The following is a 15,871-nucleotide window of genomic DNA, read 5'->3' on the forward strand; positions in this document are numbered from 1 at the left end:
AAGCACCCAACCCGAATCGCCTAACACGAGGAACAAACTCGCCTACCCCCTCTCCCTTGGTGACCTAGGCCGCCTCACCAGACGAACCAAGTCGCCCAAAACCAACGAAGCACCCAAGCCGAATCGCCTAACACGAGGGACAAACTCGCCTACCCCCTCTCCCCTGGTGACCTAGGTCGCCTCACCAGACGAACCAAGTCGCCCAAAACAAACAAAGCACCCAATCCGAATCACCTAACACGAGGGAGCTCATTGAGATCAAGGCCTGCCATCTGCACACTTTTAGAAGACGAAATAGGGGGAAGAAATTAATACATAAGCGTCATAATGTGAACGAGACAGTAGTATTTTTTCCTCTTTTTTTTCTATTATGCAAGCAAACTCAACGAGCAGGGGGCATTTTTTCAGAATCACTGCTAGGTTCACATACCTGGGTCTCTTTTGTGTTTTTCTAAGCAACTATACTTTTAACTTTTTTAGCTCATCTCTTTTTTGATTTTCTAGGAAACTGGACTTTTTGTTCTTAACTTCGACCCTACTGATTATTGCCCAGTTTGTAAGAAACTGTACATTTTGTAAGCAACTACAATAGCTTATTGCCCAGTTTTTATCATACACAGATTATTAACATTTTTTCATACAACCATCAGGCAAGATTCTACACATTTAATTAGTTTCTTTTTTTGTTTTTGCAGAAGAAAGGTGCAAGAAAATAGTCAAGAAACAATTCAAGAGCCAGCAACTTTATCTAGCATCATGGTTGTACAGGAGGCAAGAACAGGAAGATCAGATTTGGGGCAAAGATTCAAGTCAGGCTTGTAACAATTTTTGGCTACAGGGAGGCAAATCTGCAAGTAGTACAGCAATGGGGGGTTGGTACATCTGGGGAGTTCAACTAGCTATAGTAGAACTAAAAAGAATCTCATGGTCCTTGTTACCTTTCTGGTAGTTTGCCCAGTTCTGGCAATTTTTGTGCCCACGTTTTCTACATATTGTTGCCTGGTCAGCACAAAGAGTTGCAGAGAAAGATTGTTGCCTGATCAGCACAAAGAGTTGCAGAGAAGGTGGTGTTCTTCACGATTTTTCCCATGATCTTTTTGTACTGTGTTTTTGCTGTGGGAGGAGGACCCCCCACTGCTAGGTCACGGGGTGGGTGGCGAGATCACGTGAGGGAGGGGAGATGTTTCTTTTTTCGGAGTGCGTCGATTTGGTGCTCGAGCTCAGCTGCACCCATAATCTGGGTCGTTCGCTGCAGCCTGGGGATCTGGAGAAAGCCAGCTGGCTTGTCCTATGCGAAAGTTTGTAAATGTAGATAACCTGCCAATACGGTAGCAAACAGTGCACGGCGAGTGGGGCTGGCCCAGTGGGGTGGGACGGACGTCGCGGCTCCTCTGAATGGGCCGTGGGCTAGGAACGTTCGTTCTATAATAGTCCGTGGACCAGGACGTTAGTCTTTTTGTCTGAGCCTGGATCAGATAAGGAGTCCATGATAGAGTACGCTGTCTAAGCCGCTTGTCGGCCGGCGGGGCACCCCCATGCGCGTGTTATTAAAAAAATGTTAGATATATGATTCCCTTCCCGTCGTCCGTTCTAGACATCCCTCGCCGCCGTGGAAGAAGAACAGAGGACAGAGTTCGCCGTGTCTGCTGTAGCGGGTTTGCGGGCTGGCCGCCCGTCAACGGTGGCTGACCGTACAGTTGGATGCAGGGGGAGAGCGAGGGAATGGAATTCCTACTAGATGCGGTCGACAGGTTCGTTTCCGCGCAGATCTGTTATGTTTTCCTCCAAGCAGCCTATTATCATGTGATCGATGCGAAATTTATGTCGGACTGAAATCGCCGTTGTGTATGCAGGTTTCCGGTGCGGGAGGAGTTTGCCGACAATCTTGAACACCCAGATCCAGTCCCGCTGATGTACCTACTGGGTAAGGTTACTGCTAATCAGGATGTTGACCACGCGGATGTTGATTCTGCGGCAGCTGAGATGGTGGGAGATGGTTTGCTCACCGAGGGTCAGCTGAGTGGGCAGCGTAGGCGCGAAGAATCGCCAACGAGGTCTGCCCAATCGACTGGCAGAGTAAATCCACAGGCCCCCGGCTGGACTAAAAGGTGACCCTCTCCTGAATCTAGTGTTACTGCCGTTGCAAGTAGACGTCAGTTAGATTTTCGGATTGATATTGATATGATGCAAACATTGAGTGTGTGTGTTGTTGGGCGGGGGGAATTATTTGCGGCAACAGAAACGTCTGAAAAAGATCAATAAATAAAAGCCTAGTAAACCATCAGGGTACGGGTGTTGTCTGTAAGAGTTGGGTCTTGTAAACTTGTTAGTTGATGAACTATGATTTGAATTTGGGAATAAGAAAAAATTATGGTTCGAGAAAAAAGTTCATAAGCTGGGATGTTGACGAATGTAGTGGGGGAACTGTCTATTGTGTGGTTTTATAGTGTTACAAAGAATTCAACAATTTAAGATTTTGGGTTTGCAACTTGGTTCAGGCTTCGTCTGGGGAGTGCGCCACCAGACCGTGTGCCTTGTCCATCAAGGATGAGCGCCCTGGAGCTATCAATGCGTAAATACGCAGAGGAACCAGACAAGAGTGTGGTGCGACCTGAGCTAGGTCTTAGTTTTGATTCACTAGGCGAGGCGTACGATTTCTACAACTTGTACTCCTGGGAATTTGGTTTCGGAATAAGATATGGAAAAAGCAGGCTAAATGCCGAGAGGACGAAAACAATGCAGGAGATAGTATGTGGATGTTCGGTAAGTGGGCTATCAGATCCAGCTACCGTGAAAAGTAGATTACAAAGCGAGCTTTGGTTGCATATATGAAACTGCTGGGAAGATAGTTGACTAGCTTTCTTGGATTGTCTGCAGGGAAAACCAGACGCCGAAAACAGCAGGTCCTGCAGGTGCGAGTGCCCGGCTCTAATCAGACTGCTTCGTTCATCAGACAACAGTTGGTACATAACGGAGCACCGAGCAAGCCACAATCATTCTATGTCACTTACAATGGGAGAGAAAGTGCACTGGCCATCTCATAAACACATAGACGTCTACACCAAAGACTTGATAAGCCAGTTGAGGCAGAACAACGTGAACCTAGGCAAGGTTTACAGCATAATTGGGAGCTTCTTTGGATCGGTTGAGAATGTTCCTTTCACTAAAAGAACACTGAGGAACATATGTGGGAAGATAAGTCGCGAGCAGGCCGAAGATGATGTACGGAAAACACTCCAGGTGTTCGCCGACATCCGGTCGAATGACCCCGACTTCTCGTATGTGGTTCTGGCTGAGAAGGACAGCAAGGTGAAGAATCTCATGTGGGCAAATGGGAGCAGCAGGATGCAGTACATGTTCTTTGGTGATGTGGTGACATTCGACACCACGTACAAGACAAATCTGTATGATATGCCATTCGGTCTTTTCGTCGGAGTTAACAATCACTATCAGAGTATCATCCTGGCAGGAGTTTTGATGCGTGACGAGCAAGAAGAAAGCTTTGAATGGGTGTTTACAGAATTCATTCGCATGATGGGCGGACCTGCTCCAAAAACAATACTCACAGGTGAATGATTTAGCGCTAAATGTAACTTGCTTGTAGATAAGTTGTTTCTATCCCCACCCATGATGGATTGGAAGAAAATATGATTTATGACATGAAAAAATGATACGGACACAGTGTCCCCCGTTTATTCAATGTTTTAGTTCTGATTCAGAATGTTTTTTCAATGAGCAGACCAATGCAGGGCTATGGAGGTTGCAATCAAGAAAGTTTTTCCAAACACTGTCCACCGTTGGTGTAAGTGGCATGTTCTGAAGAAGGCGAAGGAAACACTTGGGCCGCTTTACACGAAGAAAAGTGATTTCCAGGCTGAATTTCACAAAGTTGTTAATCACATGTTAACTGAGGAAGAATTTGAAACAGCCTGGGCGGGGCTGCTTGATAAGTACAACTTGAGGGCGCATAACTATATGACCCAAATATATGAGACAAGACATAAATGGGCAAAACCATACTTCAGAGGAGTGTTTTGTGCAAAGATGACAAGTACATAGAGGAGTGAGAGCGCAAACCACATGCTGAAGTCTTACATGCCCCCTGCAAGCCCGATGCATGTTTTCGTCCGTCAATACATGAGGCTACAATTCGACCGTGAGCGTGATGAAAGCTACGAGGAGAAGAGAACAATGATTGTAAATAAGTTGCTCCCATCCTAGTAGATTGTTTTAAGTTTTTCATGATATCTGAACAATGAACTGATCTCGTTCATTTGATTGCTTTCATTGTGGCAGGGCGGGGCTATGCGGCGGACTAACCTTGCAATAGAGCGGCATGCAAGGAAAATATATACTAGGAATATGTTTGAGGAATTTGGCCGCCTACTAATAGAAGGAACTGCATACAATGTTTCTGAAAAAGAAAATATGAAAAAATATATAACAACTCACAATAATGCAGCCAAACGAGAGAAGTGGTGCAGGGTGGAGTACGAGGTGACAGTTAACGAAGACAAATCAATATTCACGTGCGAGTGTGGACAGTTTGAGCATACAGGCATGCTTTGCTGCCATGCTTTGAGGGTAAGCTGCATGAATTTACTGATGTGAAGAATTTATTCTTGGCACCCAAAAAAACAGGCAATGACTCGGCAACATTTGTGGCATGTGGAAAATTGTAGGTGATGGAGATTTTGCATCTGGATGAAGTCCCTAAGTACCATATCCTGAAAAGGTGGACAAGAGATGCTAGGGATGTACTCCCGGAGCACCTGGTTCAGTACCAGAACGACAAATTGCATAATTTGTCATTCACTTACAGGCATTCAACATTATATTTTAAAGCCATGGAAGCTGTTCGGATGGGGGACGCAAGTGCTGCATGCTATGAGTATATGAATTCTGGACTGGACTCCCTGCTGCGGGGTGGAGCACCTCTGGCGGTCGTGCGGGATGGATTGGCATTCGAGGATAATCTCCTTGACAGTGGGAATGGTGGTGCAGCGTGCAAGGACCAGATTGCTATTGCAGATCAGGAGGATGAGCAATGCAATAGTGCTGTGAATTCTGTGGGCATGAATGAACTTCACTGCCTCGCAGCACCAGAAAAGCGTAGAGCTGCTGGCAGGCCGACGAGCAGCAGGGAGAAGGCACCATACGAAGGGCTGAATAAGAGAACCAGGTTCTGCAGCATTTGCCGCCGCGAGGGGCACAAGAGGACAACATGTCCAGACCGAGGGGATGCTCCGAAGAAGCCACGGAAACCAGGCAAATGCAAGAACTGCGGAACAGAGGGACACCGGCGGAACACATGCAAGAGGCCTCTTGGGTTTGCCGAGAGCTGAGCGGTGCAATTTTCGTTCGATGAGTATGTATTCTAGTTTTTCATGAGTTGTATGTCTTATTTTCCTGATCTTTCTTTCATGTTGCAAGCAGAAAAAAGAAGACATGTTGTGCGGAGAAAATGTTATTTAGTGTGAGATGTACTTTCTATGTTTGTAGAGATGGATATTTGTGTCCTTGAGCATAGATAAGAATTTATCGGTTTCTGAATAATTTGGTAGCTAATATGTTATTTAGAAGAACTGTTTTGCTCTCGTATAGGTGCGTGACAATGAGGCATGTTACCATTTTTTGGATTTTTTTGCAATATTTAATATGTAAAAATAATATTCCAGACGTATGTTCGTTTGAATCATATATAGATTTCAGGGGAGGACATATCTATCGATGATCATGGTTTATTGAATATGTTTCTAGGGAGGGAGCAACTTCAGTTGAACATTTTAACTGTATGTGATGCAGAACCGTAGTAGCAGCGTCGTTGAGAACTTGAGGGCTTTGTTTTTACAGTACCCTGGTGCAATATAAAAATCCTGTCAGGTGCGGACGGTAGAACGCATGGACAGAACGCGTGGTGGTCTCCCCGCCCCTCTTCAGGATTCAAAATTCAAATAGGTGAAATAACTGCATTTATAGGCGTCCTGTTCCGTCACCATGGCGTGGTATAAAAACAGGGGCGATGGGCGAGCTGCTTTCCTTCGCCTTCTCCTTGCCCAACTAGCTAAGATTGATTTGAAAAAAATCACTGCCCTGGATTCGATGGGGCGATCTCTTGCTGAATCAGGGACTAGTGGGACGACCAGAGGTGAAGATGACGATGCGTTACTGACGTTGCCTGATCCGGTAAGTTTTCCCACCCATCAGTGCGTTTCTTGCTCGTCTGTGATGTATCGATAAAATCTCGGCGGCATTGTTTCTGAATGAGTTTTCGGGTACTGCAGCCGTCGTCTCCTTCCTATGTTGAGTTGGCAGCTAGCGCTTGGAGCACCACAGATCTGCCGGACGAAGACGGCGGCGGCAACGGGGCGGTGAGTTGCGCTGCTGGCAATTAGAATTAAATGTGCAGTGAGGATAGATTTTCATTCAAAGGCTTGCAATCTCGTTATGCAGGGCGATGTCGTCCAAGGGGATAAGCACATGATTCTGTCACTGAACCAGTTAGAAGGGGCAGAGGACAAGCAAGAATCAATGGAGGAAGGATTCGGCGATTATGATCCAGTTGGTGCTGTCGAATCGACGAACAGCAATGGAGGCTTGGTCATCAACGCCATACCTGAAATCCGGGGCGCGCAGGAGGGGGAAGATTCTTTCGATGAGGATGCAACTAGCAGCCGTTTCAGTAAGAGACGTCGCATGTTAGAGTAGATCTAGCAGGAGTACTCTCTAGGAACTAGCTTCGATAGGTGGAGTTATGTGAGATGTAATGTACTGTGTCAATTACCTTCGTGTTGCATTAATTAAAATGTGTGGTCCCTTTGACGGGCGACATATTTGTCGGGCTAGTTAAAATTACATAATTTCCGTATTTTTTAGTCTGACATTATGTGGAATTCATCATTTGCAGAATGTCACAAAAAAAATTTAAAACAAAATGAAATGGGTAAATTAGTATAAGATGGATTAGGAAACCGAACTATATTTCATACATTACGTGGCAAAAAGGATTCGTACGTCTGGTGCGGGCTGTGTTTAATCACTAATGGCAGCCGGACCAGCGAGCGAACCAAGAATGGGCAAGCCAATTCAATGCAAGGATGGTGGTTGTTGGCATGCATGCCGTGCCCACCGAGACATGCAGGCGAGGCAGCCCCGCACTGGGCAATATTCTCTCCTTTTGGCATGGACCGCATCGAACAGTGATTGTACTATTCCGACCGGAGGCATTTCAGCTTGGATCATCTGTTTTGGCGGAGAAAAGTACATGGCTTCATCTCCTGTGCGCCGGCGAGCTGATTTATTATGCGGCCTCAGATGGGCCACGCTAAAAAAGCAGGTGTATGGCTAAAAAAAAGTGAGCATCTGCTCTCCGTGACGGGTCATATCTACGTGCAGGATCATATCTACGTGCAGCCTGTTATGCTAAGAAAGTTTGACGCACGTAAAAAAAATGCACACACGAGAAGAATGCACGCAAAACGACCGTGTGAATCATGTAACGCGGCTCCGGAGCTAAAGGATACCAAAAAAAACTGGGCACAATGATAGACAGCGGGGGTAAAGTAGTCTTGGGCTGCGCGGGTCAGCTAGCAGTAACAAAGACTTGACTCGTCGCTGTGCGCTAGCGAGAGACAACTCGACGCCTCATTTACCAGGAGGTAGCTCGCAGCCCCCCAGCAAAAGTAGTACTACTTTCCCCCCCACCAGCCACTGCTCACTTCGTCCTCTCCACCACAACTCTATCCCCACCCCGTCTAGTATACACTGTTGAAGGCAAACCAGATCTGGAGGCGAACGGGTGAAGACGGCGACCGGTTCATCTGCGTCAGTAGCCAAACAGCTAGAGGTGAGGTTTCCCGATATGGCGATCGAATATTCGGAGGCGCTGCTTTCTTGGCTAGCTTTTTTGTTATCCATCACCTCGGCTTTGTGAGTGGGGTTCTACTGGATGGTGATGTCTTTTTCTAACTCCCGTCCATGATTGCCTTTCCAGATTAGTGAGCATGGAACCACCGGATCCACCACGAAAAGGGGATCTGCCATGTGGACAATGTGGTGGTGACGGACAGAACAAAAAGCCACCATCTAGTGGCAAAATGGAAGGATCCATCAATGGCGACGCTACTGGTGCCGACGGCACTCCACTCGGCGCCGCCAATGCATCGGTAAGCTCATTTAGTAGATAGAAAATGATTTGGGCGTACATCTATATTGCCATCTGCTGGTTCTGTCTTTTCTTACTCTTTCTCATTTGTCTTTCATTGGGCCTTAAAGAAAAGAGGGCTGACTTGTGCGGCTGGGTCAATTTTTGGATGCAGGACACGGCTGCCGAAGAACCGGAGATGGTTAGCCGTGCTGGCCGGAAAAGGATGCGGGGCCTGGTCAATGACAACACGACAGTAGGGGAGGACATGCGCAGATGTCGGCGTAGGCGTACGCTCGTACTTGTGCCCGGAGATCCAGCCGCTGGTGGGGAAGTGATTCCAGTTGTGCCGCCAGTCCTTTCTGCAGAAACTCACTTGCTTCGTGGTAGGGTAGTTAAATGTACCTGGAGCTGCCATCAGATCCAGCGCATAGGTATGAGGTACTACACAGAAGTTCATAGGACTGGCATGGCGAGCTTGTTAACCACTGCATTTGATGGTGAGGCCGACAGGAGGTTCTACGCCTGGCTACTTAGTAGATTTAGGTGGGAAGACATGAGCTTCACTTTCCCTGACGGCCAGATTAGATATTTCACCCCCGGATCCATCGTTAGAACTTTGGGTCTGAGAAACAGCGGCCGTAAAGTGAGTTTGGTTAAAATAAAAGCAAAAGAGAGACATAATTTAGCTCTCAGAATCAGGACAATCCTTGGAATAGAGACACGGAGCCATGCCAGGGATGGGGGGTTGACTATTAGTGCAGTTGCTGATGCTATAAGTAGTATGATGAGGGCTGGTGTTTACCCACATCAAATCAGGTCTTTCGAGATAGCGTTCTCGCTGTTAGCCGGTGGTACATATGTTGCCCCCAGACAGTCGTACACGTCGATCAATTGGGAGCTGCTAGCTTGTGTCCTATGCAATCATGGGACTGGCGAGTACGACCTAGCCGACTGGGTATTTGAGATCATCAGAGCAGCTGTGAAAAAATACATAAAGATCTGGCAGCTGGGGTGAGAACACTGATAGTAGGAGGCTGCCATTTGGCTCTCATTGTAAGTCTATCGAAAAACACATGTCTTATGTTAACATGAAACCAATAGGGCACTGCATTTGATAGTTATGTAACTAATTGTTACCCATGATTGTTTGCAGCCATGGTTCTTCGACTGGATGGACTTTGGACCAGATAGTGTAGAGCCATACACTCTCCCCCGGATCAGCGTTTACACCGGGCAGGTGTTCAGGAGGCTAATCTACCTTACAAGAGAGTACCCAACTGTATTCCCTGTAAGTGCTGCTGTGTTCTTGCAATTAAGTAGCAAATGAAAACCAATTGCAGCTATGAAAAAAATACTTGGCGATCATGGGAACTGATATTAATTTGAACTTGATGTGTTCATACCCATCAGACAAGGCCTTCTGATGCATTCGACCAGGATAACAATGTCTGGCATGCTGTGGTTGGGGGTCCTGGAGGAATCCTGCGACATCCGGGTAAGAGAGGCAGCAGCATTAGTCATGCATAATAAAAAGTAGAGATATTGGTTTGTAAAAAGAACTAGCTGACAAACTAGTTGCTCTCTATTTGATGCAAACAGTGCAATTGGAGGCGCTGCGAGCAGCACAGCAGGTAGATGACTGCAGCAGCAGAGCACCCCGCTACAAGCCGCGCATCGATATGGGTGGAGAAATGCAAGCACCAGAATGGCAAACCGAAAGCTCAGTAGTAAGGGCTACAGCGAAACAAGCTGATGCCAAAGGAAAAGGGATAGCAGAAGAAAGTTCAGATCCATCAAACAGCGATAGCGATGATGAAACGATGGACCCTAGTGTTCGGCTTGGCATTAATTTGATGAGGGCTGACAGGAGAGGTTTGTGGAAGATGGATTTACATTAGCAGCATACAAACCAAAAGGATGTCCTTAGTGTGCCGGTACTAAATTGCTGAAACAAAATTGCAGGGGGACCCAACCTAGCACAGAACGCGCCCACCGGCATTACGATTGGAGATGATCTAAGCCGAGCACGCATTACAGGTATGTTAAAAAAATTGCGTCTCGACAGTAAGTATAATGCCGGATGTTCCATTAGCCTGATGATAAGATTGGTAACATTACAGGACCACGTAGCATCAACCGACACAGGCAACGCCTACAGCCTAGGATCAGCGATGGTGGTGAAACTGTGTCAAACATGGCCCGATTCTCTACTCAGACGTCATGCAGAGCTGCAATGCTTCGTAGCAGGGGGGACTACCTCAGAGCCGAGCTACAAGAACTCGAGGATAAAGCTAAAGCAGACCTTGAATGTGAGTTCAGAAACTTGATCCTTGTACTTAGTTGAAGGTGCAAGTATGAACCAGTCAGCACTAATGCGTTTCGAAAAAATTATTTGTGTTGCACTGTTTTTGATAGACGGGGCAATTCATGGAATTCTACCATCTCATAGAGGATCATCGTCTGCCGCATTTGACATGAATGCTAAGGGAGAGTCTGAACGAGAAAGGAGGGAGCGCGTGCGGAGCTTATCTGCCGCTGCACTAGCTGTGGTAGAACAAGCAATTGGCAATCCAGAACTTTTTGAAGGTACATAGCATTCGTGTTTTAGCTGATGGTTGAAGGCTGACATCATATGAACCAGCTTGGTTGCGTGTACACAGGCATCTTTGAGCAGGCTCGGGTGATGCTATCAGACCTAGGAGTGGAAGGGTACAACGAAGGTAATGTCGTTAAAAATAATAATGGATGCAGTGGGTCTTTCTGAATTTGTTTTGGGATACATAGTAGCTAAAAAACCAAAAATTGACATTGATACCAAAATCTTCAATCATGCAGATCATGGAACGGGAGTTGACGCAAATGGGAACAACACGCCACAGAGAGATGATGATGATCGCATAAACTGGGAAGAGCTGGAACATAGCAGCCAGGAACACCGTCAGCAAATCAGTAGCCAGGGTGTGGGGGCATTGATTGTCACTGACAGCAACCTGGGAGCACTTGTGAAAGCAAGTGAGTAGGCAGTGACGAGTCGGAGTCCGTTTTATGAGAAATTTAACAACATAGATGGAAGGAATCTACTGCCCTTGTTTGACGAGGATGGTAATTGATTGCTCATCTTAAGTAATGTATAGAATAAAATGCAAAGAACATTTTGCTTCGATTCAAGTAAAATGTTGACCTGGTTTTGCAGATGTAGACGACGAGTTGTCATATGTTCCACCGGGGGTGCCTACTGAATACATAATCGATGAAGATGAATCAACGGGTATGATGGTAAAAAGAAATAATATATAATTTAAAAGTACGCAAGATGATCACCGATAGTATGTTTGTTCCAGACTTGGATGAAGAGTTCCTTGCCGTGGCATCACAAGTGCCGATCGACTACATGGAAGAAGATGAGCAAATGGAGATGGATCAAATTTGGTGGGGTTATATAATTTAACTGATTTACTAGCTTCATTGAACACATGCATCCGGTGGATTGCGTGGATCGAAGGTGATTACTACTATCATATATTTCGAAAACATGTTGTTCACACTTGAAACAAAGTATTTAGACATTTCGAAAACATGATGTTCACACTAGAAACAAATTATTTAGACTATAGTGGAGAGAACTTACCTGGTTTTTGTGCATAATGCAGCCGTGTTGGTAGTTGGAAGCGGAAGGGAAGGAGATGAGTTGGACGAAGACCCACCATTGAACGGCCTCATCTTTCTAGGCTGGCATGGCGTTGATGACAATTCAGGTGGTGAACGCGATGGAAATGAGAACCGTTCCCTTGAGCAACGGAGGGCACGTGCACGTGCCTTTGATATTGCTGCAACCTGTCGTCCTGGTCTTTCCTTTCATCGTGAAAACGGAGGTAATTGCCGCAAAATTACGCTGTGCATTTACTGTCTCCCTCTTGTCATTTATTTGAGTTCTAATGAAAAATGATCATTTGGTCGTCTGACACAGATACGGATGACGGTGAACCTCGTAGAAGCGGATTGCGCACTGTGGGTGATGGTTCGGCATCCACATTACAGCAAAGCTGTCCTCATGTACCTTCACAGCTGTAGCGGTGCCAACGAGGGTGGAAGAAGGACTACAGGTGGACATAGGAGTAATGCGTGCCAGCTGACCTCCTCGGATGCTATTGCAGCGCCTCCTACAACTCCCAGAGACGTTGCCCATACAGAGCAGCCAGAACCAGATCGAGCACATGTGTTGGATGTCCAAACAAACTGCCATCCTGGTCCTTCTTTCCGTCGGGATGATGGAGGTAAATGTCCATAAATGAGAACCTGATATCCCACTATGAATTTCGTCGTCCATCTTAATGATTGTTGCACCTGACTATGTCGCACAGATGGCGGTGACGGCCAGGGGAGAGCAAAAGGTTTCGAAACACGAAGTGATGTTCGGCTGACGCAGTTCCAACAAGTTGTCCTGGAATATCTGCGGAAGTGCGGCATCAAACACACGGTTAGTAACAGGGGGAAGACACTGAATCCATCGCATATCAATGGACACAAAACTGGGCATATCACTGACAGGAAGGATTGGGGTGATAAATACCCCCCCTCAATTGGGTTGAACCACTCAGAGCCCAGCGATGAATGCATTTTCAAATTCAACTCTAATTTGCTTGCATGCGAGGGACCGATACTGAATAGGTAAGCATTTAATATTACTGGGTGTCATTCGTTGGGTGCATAAACAGAAGAAAAATACTGATAAATGAAGGAACAGTGAAATGCAGGAAATGGGTTAAGCATTACGATCCAATACTGGCAGTTGCATCTGGGCAAGATATGAAAGATGAATTGACGCCAGGTGGTGAGGTAACAATGAACATGTGGAGGTGTGTTCAACGCATGCTACGCGAGAAAGATAATGGCATATACCGCGGGTGGCTGGATAGATTCAGAGGGCTGTTCGACCCCAAATTTGTTGTGAGTAAAAATAAAACTTAAAAAGTCTGAATTGGATGTGAGTATTAATTTCTGTACTATCAAAAGGCACTGATGAAAAAATGTACTTTTCAAATTACAGGATGAGGTCTGCAGGGATGATGGAGAAACTGACTGGGATTACATCGAGGATATGATGAATTCAGAAAAGGCTGGGTACAGGATTGACTGGCTGAAAAAGGTGAATTTCCACTAACATCTGGACACGTAAATATTATAAGTTCTTGTCATAACCTATTTGTGACAAAAAGAAATTGCTGGACAGTTCTGGTTCCCAGTCGATTTTATGGACTGCTGGTCGATGTACCTGCTGGATAAGGATGAAAAAACGGTGATGGTCCTGGACCCAACGGCGACAGATGAAATGGATGAGATGAAAATCAAACATGAAGGCCGTGCAAAAAAGTTCCAGCGCAAGTTCTGTTGTCTGTTCAACAATTTCTTCGGCAACGGCTTGATTGAAACTGAAGGATGGACATTGAAGTATCCACTAGTGGCACAGCATGCGCCTTGCAGCAGGCCTGTTCGCGCCCTACCTGATGAGTGTATTAAAAACGTTGAAAATTACTAGTTATGGAGTACTGACAAGAAATTTTAAAATGACAGGGAGGAAAGTGGGATCTACATCGCACACTACTACACTGAATTCACCGGCCTGTACCTCCGTTCATCACTGAACCAGGTTAGTTGTTGCAAAAAAAACAAATGTAATTGCCTTGTGCAACGATCCAATTGAGGATATCTAAGTTATTCAGTGAACATATGAAAAAAAAACAGAACTCATGCTGCTTTGATTCCTTTCTTTTAGGGGCAGATAGACCGTCTACGGGCGAAGCTAGCTTACGAGATTGTGACAATGAAAGGGAACAAGGGGGACATCCCAGAGTTCGTGTACGACGTGATCATAGATTGAGGAGCGGCAAAGCGTTTGTGTGACTATGGAAGAGCGAACGCAGTCTGAGAAGACCTTTTGGATGTGAACGTGGTAGAACTAATTTTGCAACGAGTGCGCCACCGTATCATTTTGGTTCGAATATAATCTAATGGACTGGAAAAACCTAGCATGATTTGAGCGATCTATAGGTGTAGTTTGCAACGAAAGGTATGTAAAACCTAAGTACGGATTAAGACCTAAGTGGAACGAATGTCATGTATGAATGCACTGAGTAGCTTGATGCACATCTGTGCCTTGTGGATCAAAATTTGCATTCTAGCTGTGTGCGTGAGTTGTTGAGATTAAGTTGGGCTAAATGCATTATGTGCGCGCGAGACGGCAAGGTTAAACGAGTTCAAAACTATATGACTGCATGCTACGAAATATATTCAAATATACTTGGCCATAGGGAAAAACTAATACGTTGCTACTTAAGAAGCATTTGGCCTTGAAGCGGATTATAATTGAAATAAGTATTGAATAGAAGACAATCACCTGGAACTTCGGGCCTTGGTGCACTGCATTGTGGAGTAGTAAGTGACTCGATCTTCAGTGCCAATTTTGGGCGAGTAATACTCATTAACCCGACTGCAGCTCATGCGGGCTTGTCGGCAAAGTAGGACTTTTGCTAGTAGATTAATATCATTGTGATCATAGTTGAGCTAGAAAAAAATGTAGTTTATAATTTAATATAAGAAAAAGGAAGACATAATCGATTTTCTAGCTCCTAATGAGAACTGTACGTGCTGGATCATTAAAAAACTTGCATGAACTGTGGGAAACAAGGTGCGGATTGATTTTGTCTAACTGTAAATAATGGTGATTGCCTTTTTCGATACTCTAAGTGTAAAACGGGATTGTACATGATTTTTATTTTTTATTTTCTGTGCTGTCGACATAATACGCCATGTTTGGTTTGGTAAGACAACGTGACCTAAAAAGGTTTGATTGTATCGATTCGCGGGAAGGAAAGAGTTGTACTTTGTGTTTGGCTCGTGAGCTTCGATTAAGGCAACATTTTGGGCCGGATGAGGTATCAAATTCAGATGTTTGACAACAGGCGGTAACTAACCGTATGGATGCACATAGTATGCTAGTAACCAAAAACTATCGCCGGATATAAAAGAAAAAAGGCTCGGCGATTGAGGAGCAAAGATAAATGGTCCGTACTATGTTAAGAAAACATAGTTGCTGTCCGAAAAACTACGAAACGAGCATGGCTTAACGCAAAACGGGCTCGAGCGTTACATTGTTTGGGGTCCTGGTTCTTGATGAATGAAAAAAAGTACTTAGGGTACATGATTTCATAGAACTAGGTTCGAATGTTCAGATTTCACAGCTGTTACCGCACATACCACAGTGGCAACTTTATTTAAAAAAAATCGATGTGGCCTTTACCCGGAGTGGATTGAATCAACCCATGAGTCCGTTGGCGCCAGGACAGTCCACAGAGCCTCATGCGCCAACTTTGATGAGTTCCCCTGCAGCTTGATGCACTCATGAAGTGCTTGCCTTTTTGTTCTGCCAGCGTTGTACTGTAAAAAAATACGGAAAATTGTATTTTGCTTCAGGATGTGATACAGAAATCAACGATGGTGGAGCCGTATCGACTACAGTGGAAATAAATTAATAAAACAAAAAAAAGAAAAATAGGAAAAAGGCGTCACCTTGGTCAGGGGGATTTTGAGCTTCTGGCCATCGTAGTTCCTAATTATGTGGAGAGCACACCCACCACTTTCATCTCTGTTCGTAAGATAGTGAAAAATTGATCAGAAAATTGGAAAGATAAAAACAAGTTTAATTTCAGAAAACTGAAGTAGATTTCG

At 45.3% G+C, this 15,871-nt stretch overlaps 2 protein-coding genes, 1 long non-coding RNA gene and 1 pseudogene across 4 annotated transcripts; 3 read left to right on the top strand and 1 right to left on the bottom strand.

Moving 5' to 3' along the window:
* Positions 1-1,488: 1,488 nt before the first annotated feature.
* Positions 1,489-5,540, top strand: LOC123165765 (protein FAR1-RELATED SEQUENCE 12-like; annotated as a pseudogene).
* Positions 5,541-7,671: 2,131 nt separating this feature from the next.
* Positions 7,672-11,648, top strand: LOC123180447 (uncharacterized). Of its 2 annotated transcripts, XM_044592497.1 has the most exons (13): positions 7,672-7,846; positions 7,994-8,165; positions 8,319-9,199; positions 9,300-9,434; positions 9,557-9,641; positions 9,746-10,018; positions 10,109-10,183; positions 10,267-10,455; positions 10,562-10,732; positions 10,807-10,866; positions 10,982-11,248; positions 11,340-11,414; positions 11,488-11,648. In XM_044592497.1, the coding sequence occupies exons 4-11, from the start codon at positions 9,318-9,320 to the stop codon at positions 11,164-11,166; spliced, it is 1,155 nt and encodes a 384-aa protein (XP_044448432.1). In that variant the 5' UTR covers positions 7,672-7,846; positions 7,994-8,165; positions 8,319-9,199; positions 9,300-9,317; the 3' UTR covers positions 11,167-11,248; positions 11,340-11,414; positions 11,488-11,648. The 2 variants fall into 2 exon arrangements, with proteins under 2 accessions (XP_044448432.1, XP_044448433.1); XM_044592498.1 differs by lacking the exons at positions 7,672-7,846; positions 7,994-8,165; positions 8,319-9,199 and having other exon boundaries at positions 9,256-9,434.
* Positions 9,277-15,791, bottom strand: LOC123180448 (uncharacterized). The gene is made up of 6 exons (XR_006491041.1): positions 15,713-15,791; positions 15,444-15,580; positions 11,775-12,596; positions 11,468-11,533; positions 11,328-11,381; positions 9,277-9,628 (listed from the first exon to the last, which is right to left on the bottom strand). It is a non-coding gene; the product is annotated as an uncharacterized lncRNA (long non-coding RNA).
* Positions 11,795-14,229, top strand: LOC123180445 (uncharacterized). The gene is made up of 7 exons (XM_044592496.1): positions 11,795-12,018; positions 12,114-12,420; positions 12,508-12,814; positions 12,901-13,093; positions 13,194-13,292; positions 13,377-13,793; positions 13,920-14,229. Exons 1-6 carry the CDS (start codon positions 11,881-11,883, stop codon positions 13,680-13,682), a joined length of 1,350 nt encoding a protein of 449 aa, XP_044448431.1. The 5' UTR covers positions 11,795-11,880; the 3' UTR covers positions 13,683-13,793; positions 13,920-14,229.
* Positions 15,792-15,871: the final 80 nt, after the last annotated feature.

Source organism: Triticum aestivum, chromosome 1D (assembly GCF_018294505.1).
Source record: "Triticum aestivum cultivar Chinese Spring chromosome 1D, IWGSC CS RefSeq v2.1, whole genome shotgun sequence".
Classification (NCBI taxonomy): Eukaryota; Viridiplantae; Streptophyta; class Magnoliopsida; order Poales; family Poaceae; genus Triticum; species Triticum aestivum.

Bases quoted from the DNA above. Each gene is read 5' to 3' on its own strand.
- LOC123180445 (XM_044592496.1), top strand. From the start codon at position 11,881: ATGGCGTTGATGACAATTCAGGTGGTGAACGCGATGGAAATGAGAACC. The intron at 12,421-12,507 runs GTAAATGTCCAT...TATGTCGCACAG, and splicing joins TTTCCGTCGGGATGATGGAG to ATGGCGGTGACGGCCAGGGG. The intron at 12,815-12,900 runs GTAAGCATTTAA...AGTGAAATGCAG, and splicing joins GAGGGACCGATACTGAATAG to GAAATGGGTTAAGCATTACG.
- LOC123180447 (XM_044592497.1), top strand. From the start codon at position 9,318: ATGGACTTTGGACCAGATAGTGTAGAGCCATACACTCTCCCCCGGATC. The intron at 10,456-10,561 runs GTGAGTTCAGAA...TGTTTTTGATAG, and splicing joins AGCTAAAGCAGACCTTGAAT to ACGGGGCAATTCATGGAATT. The intron at 10,733-10,806 runs GTACATAGCATT...GCGTGTACACAG, and splicing joins CAATCCAGAACTTTTTGAAG to GCATCTTTGAGCAGGCTCGG.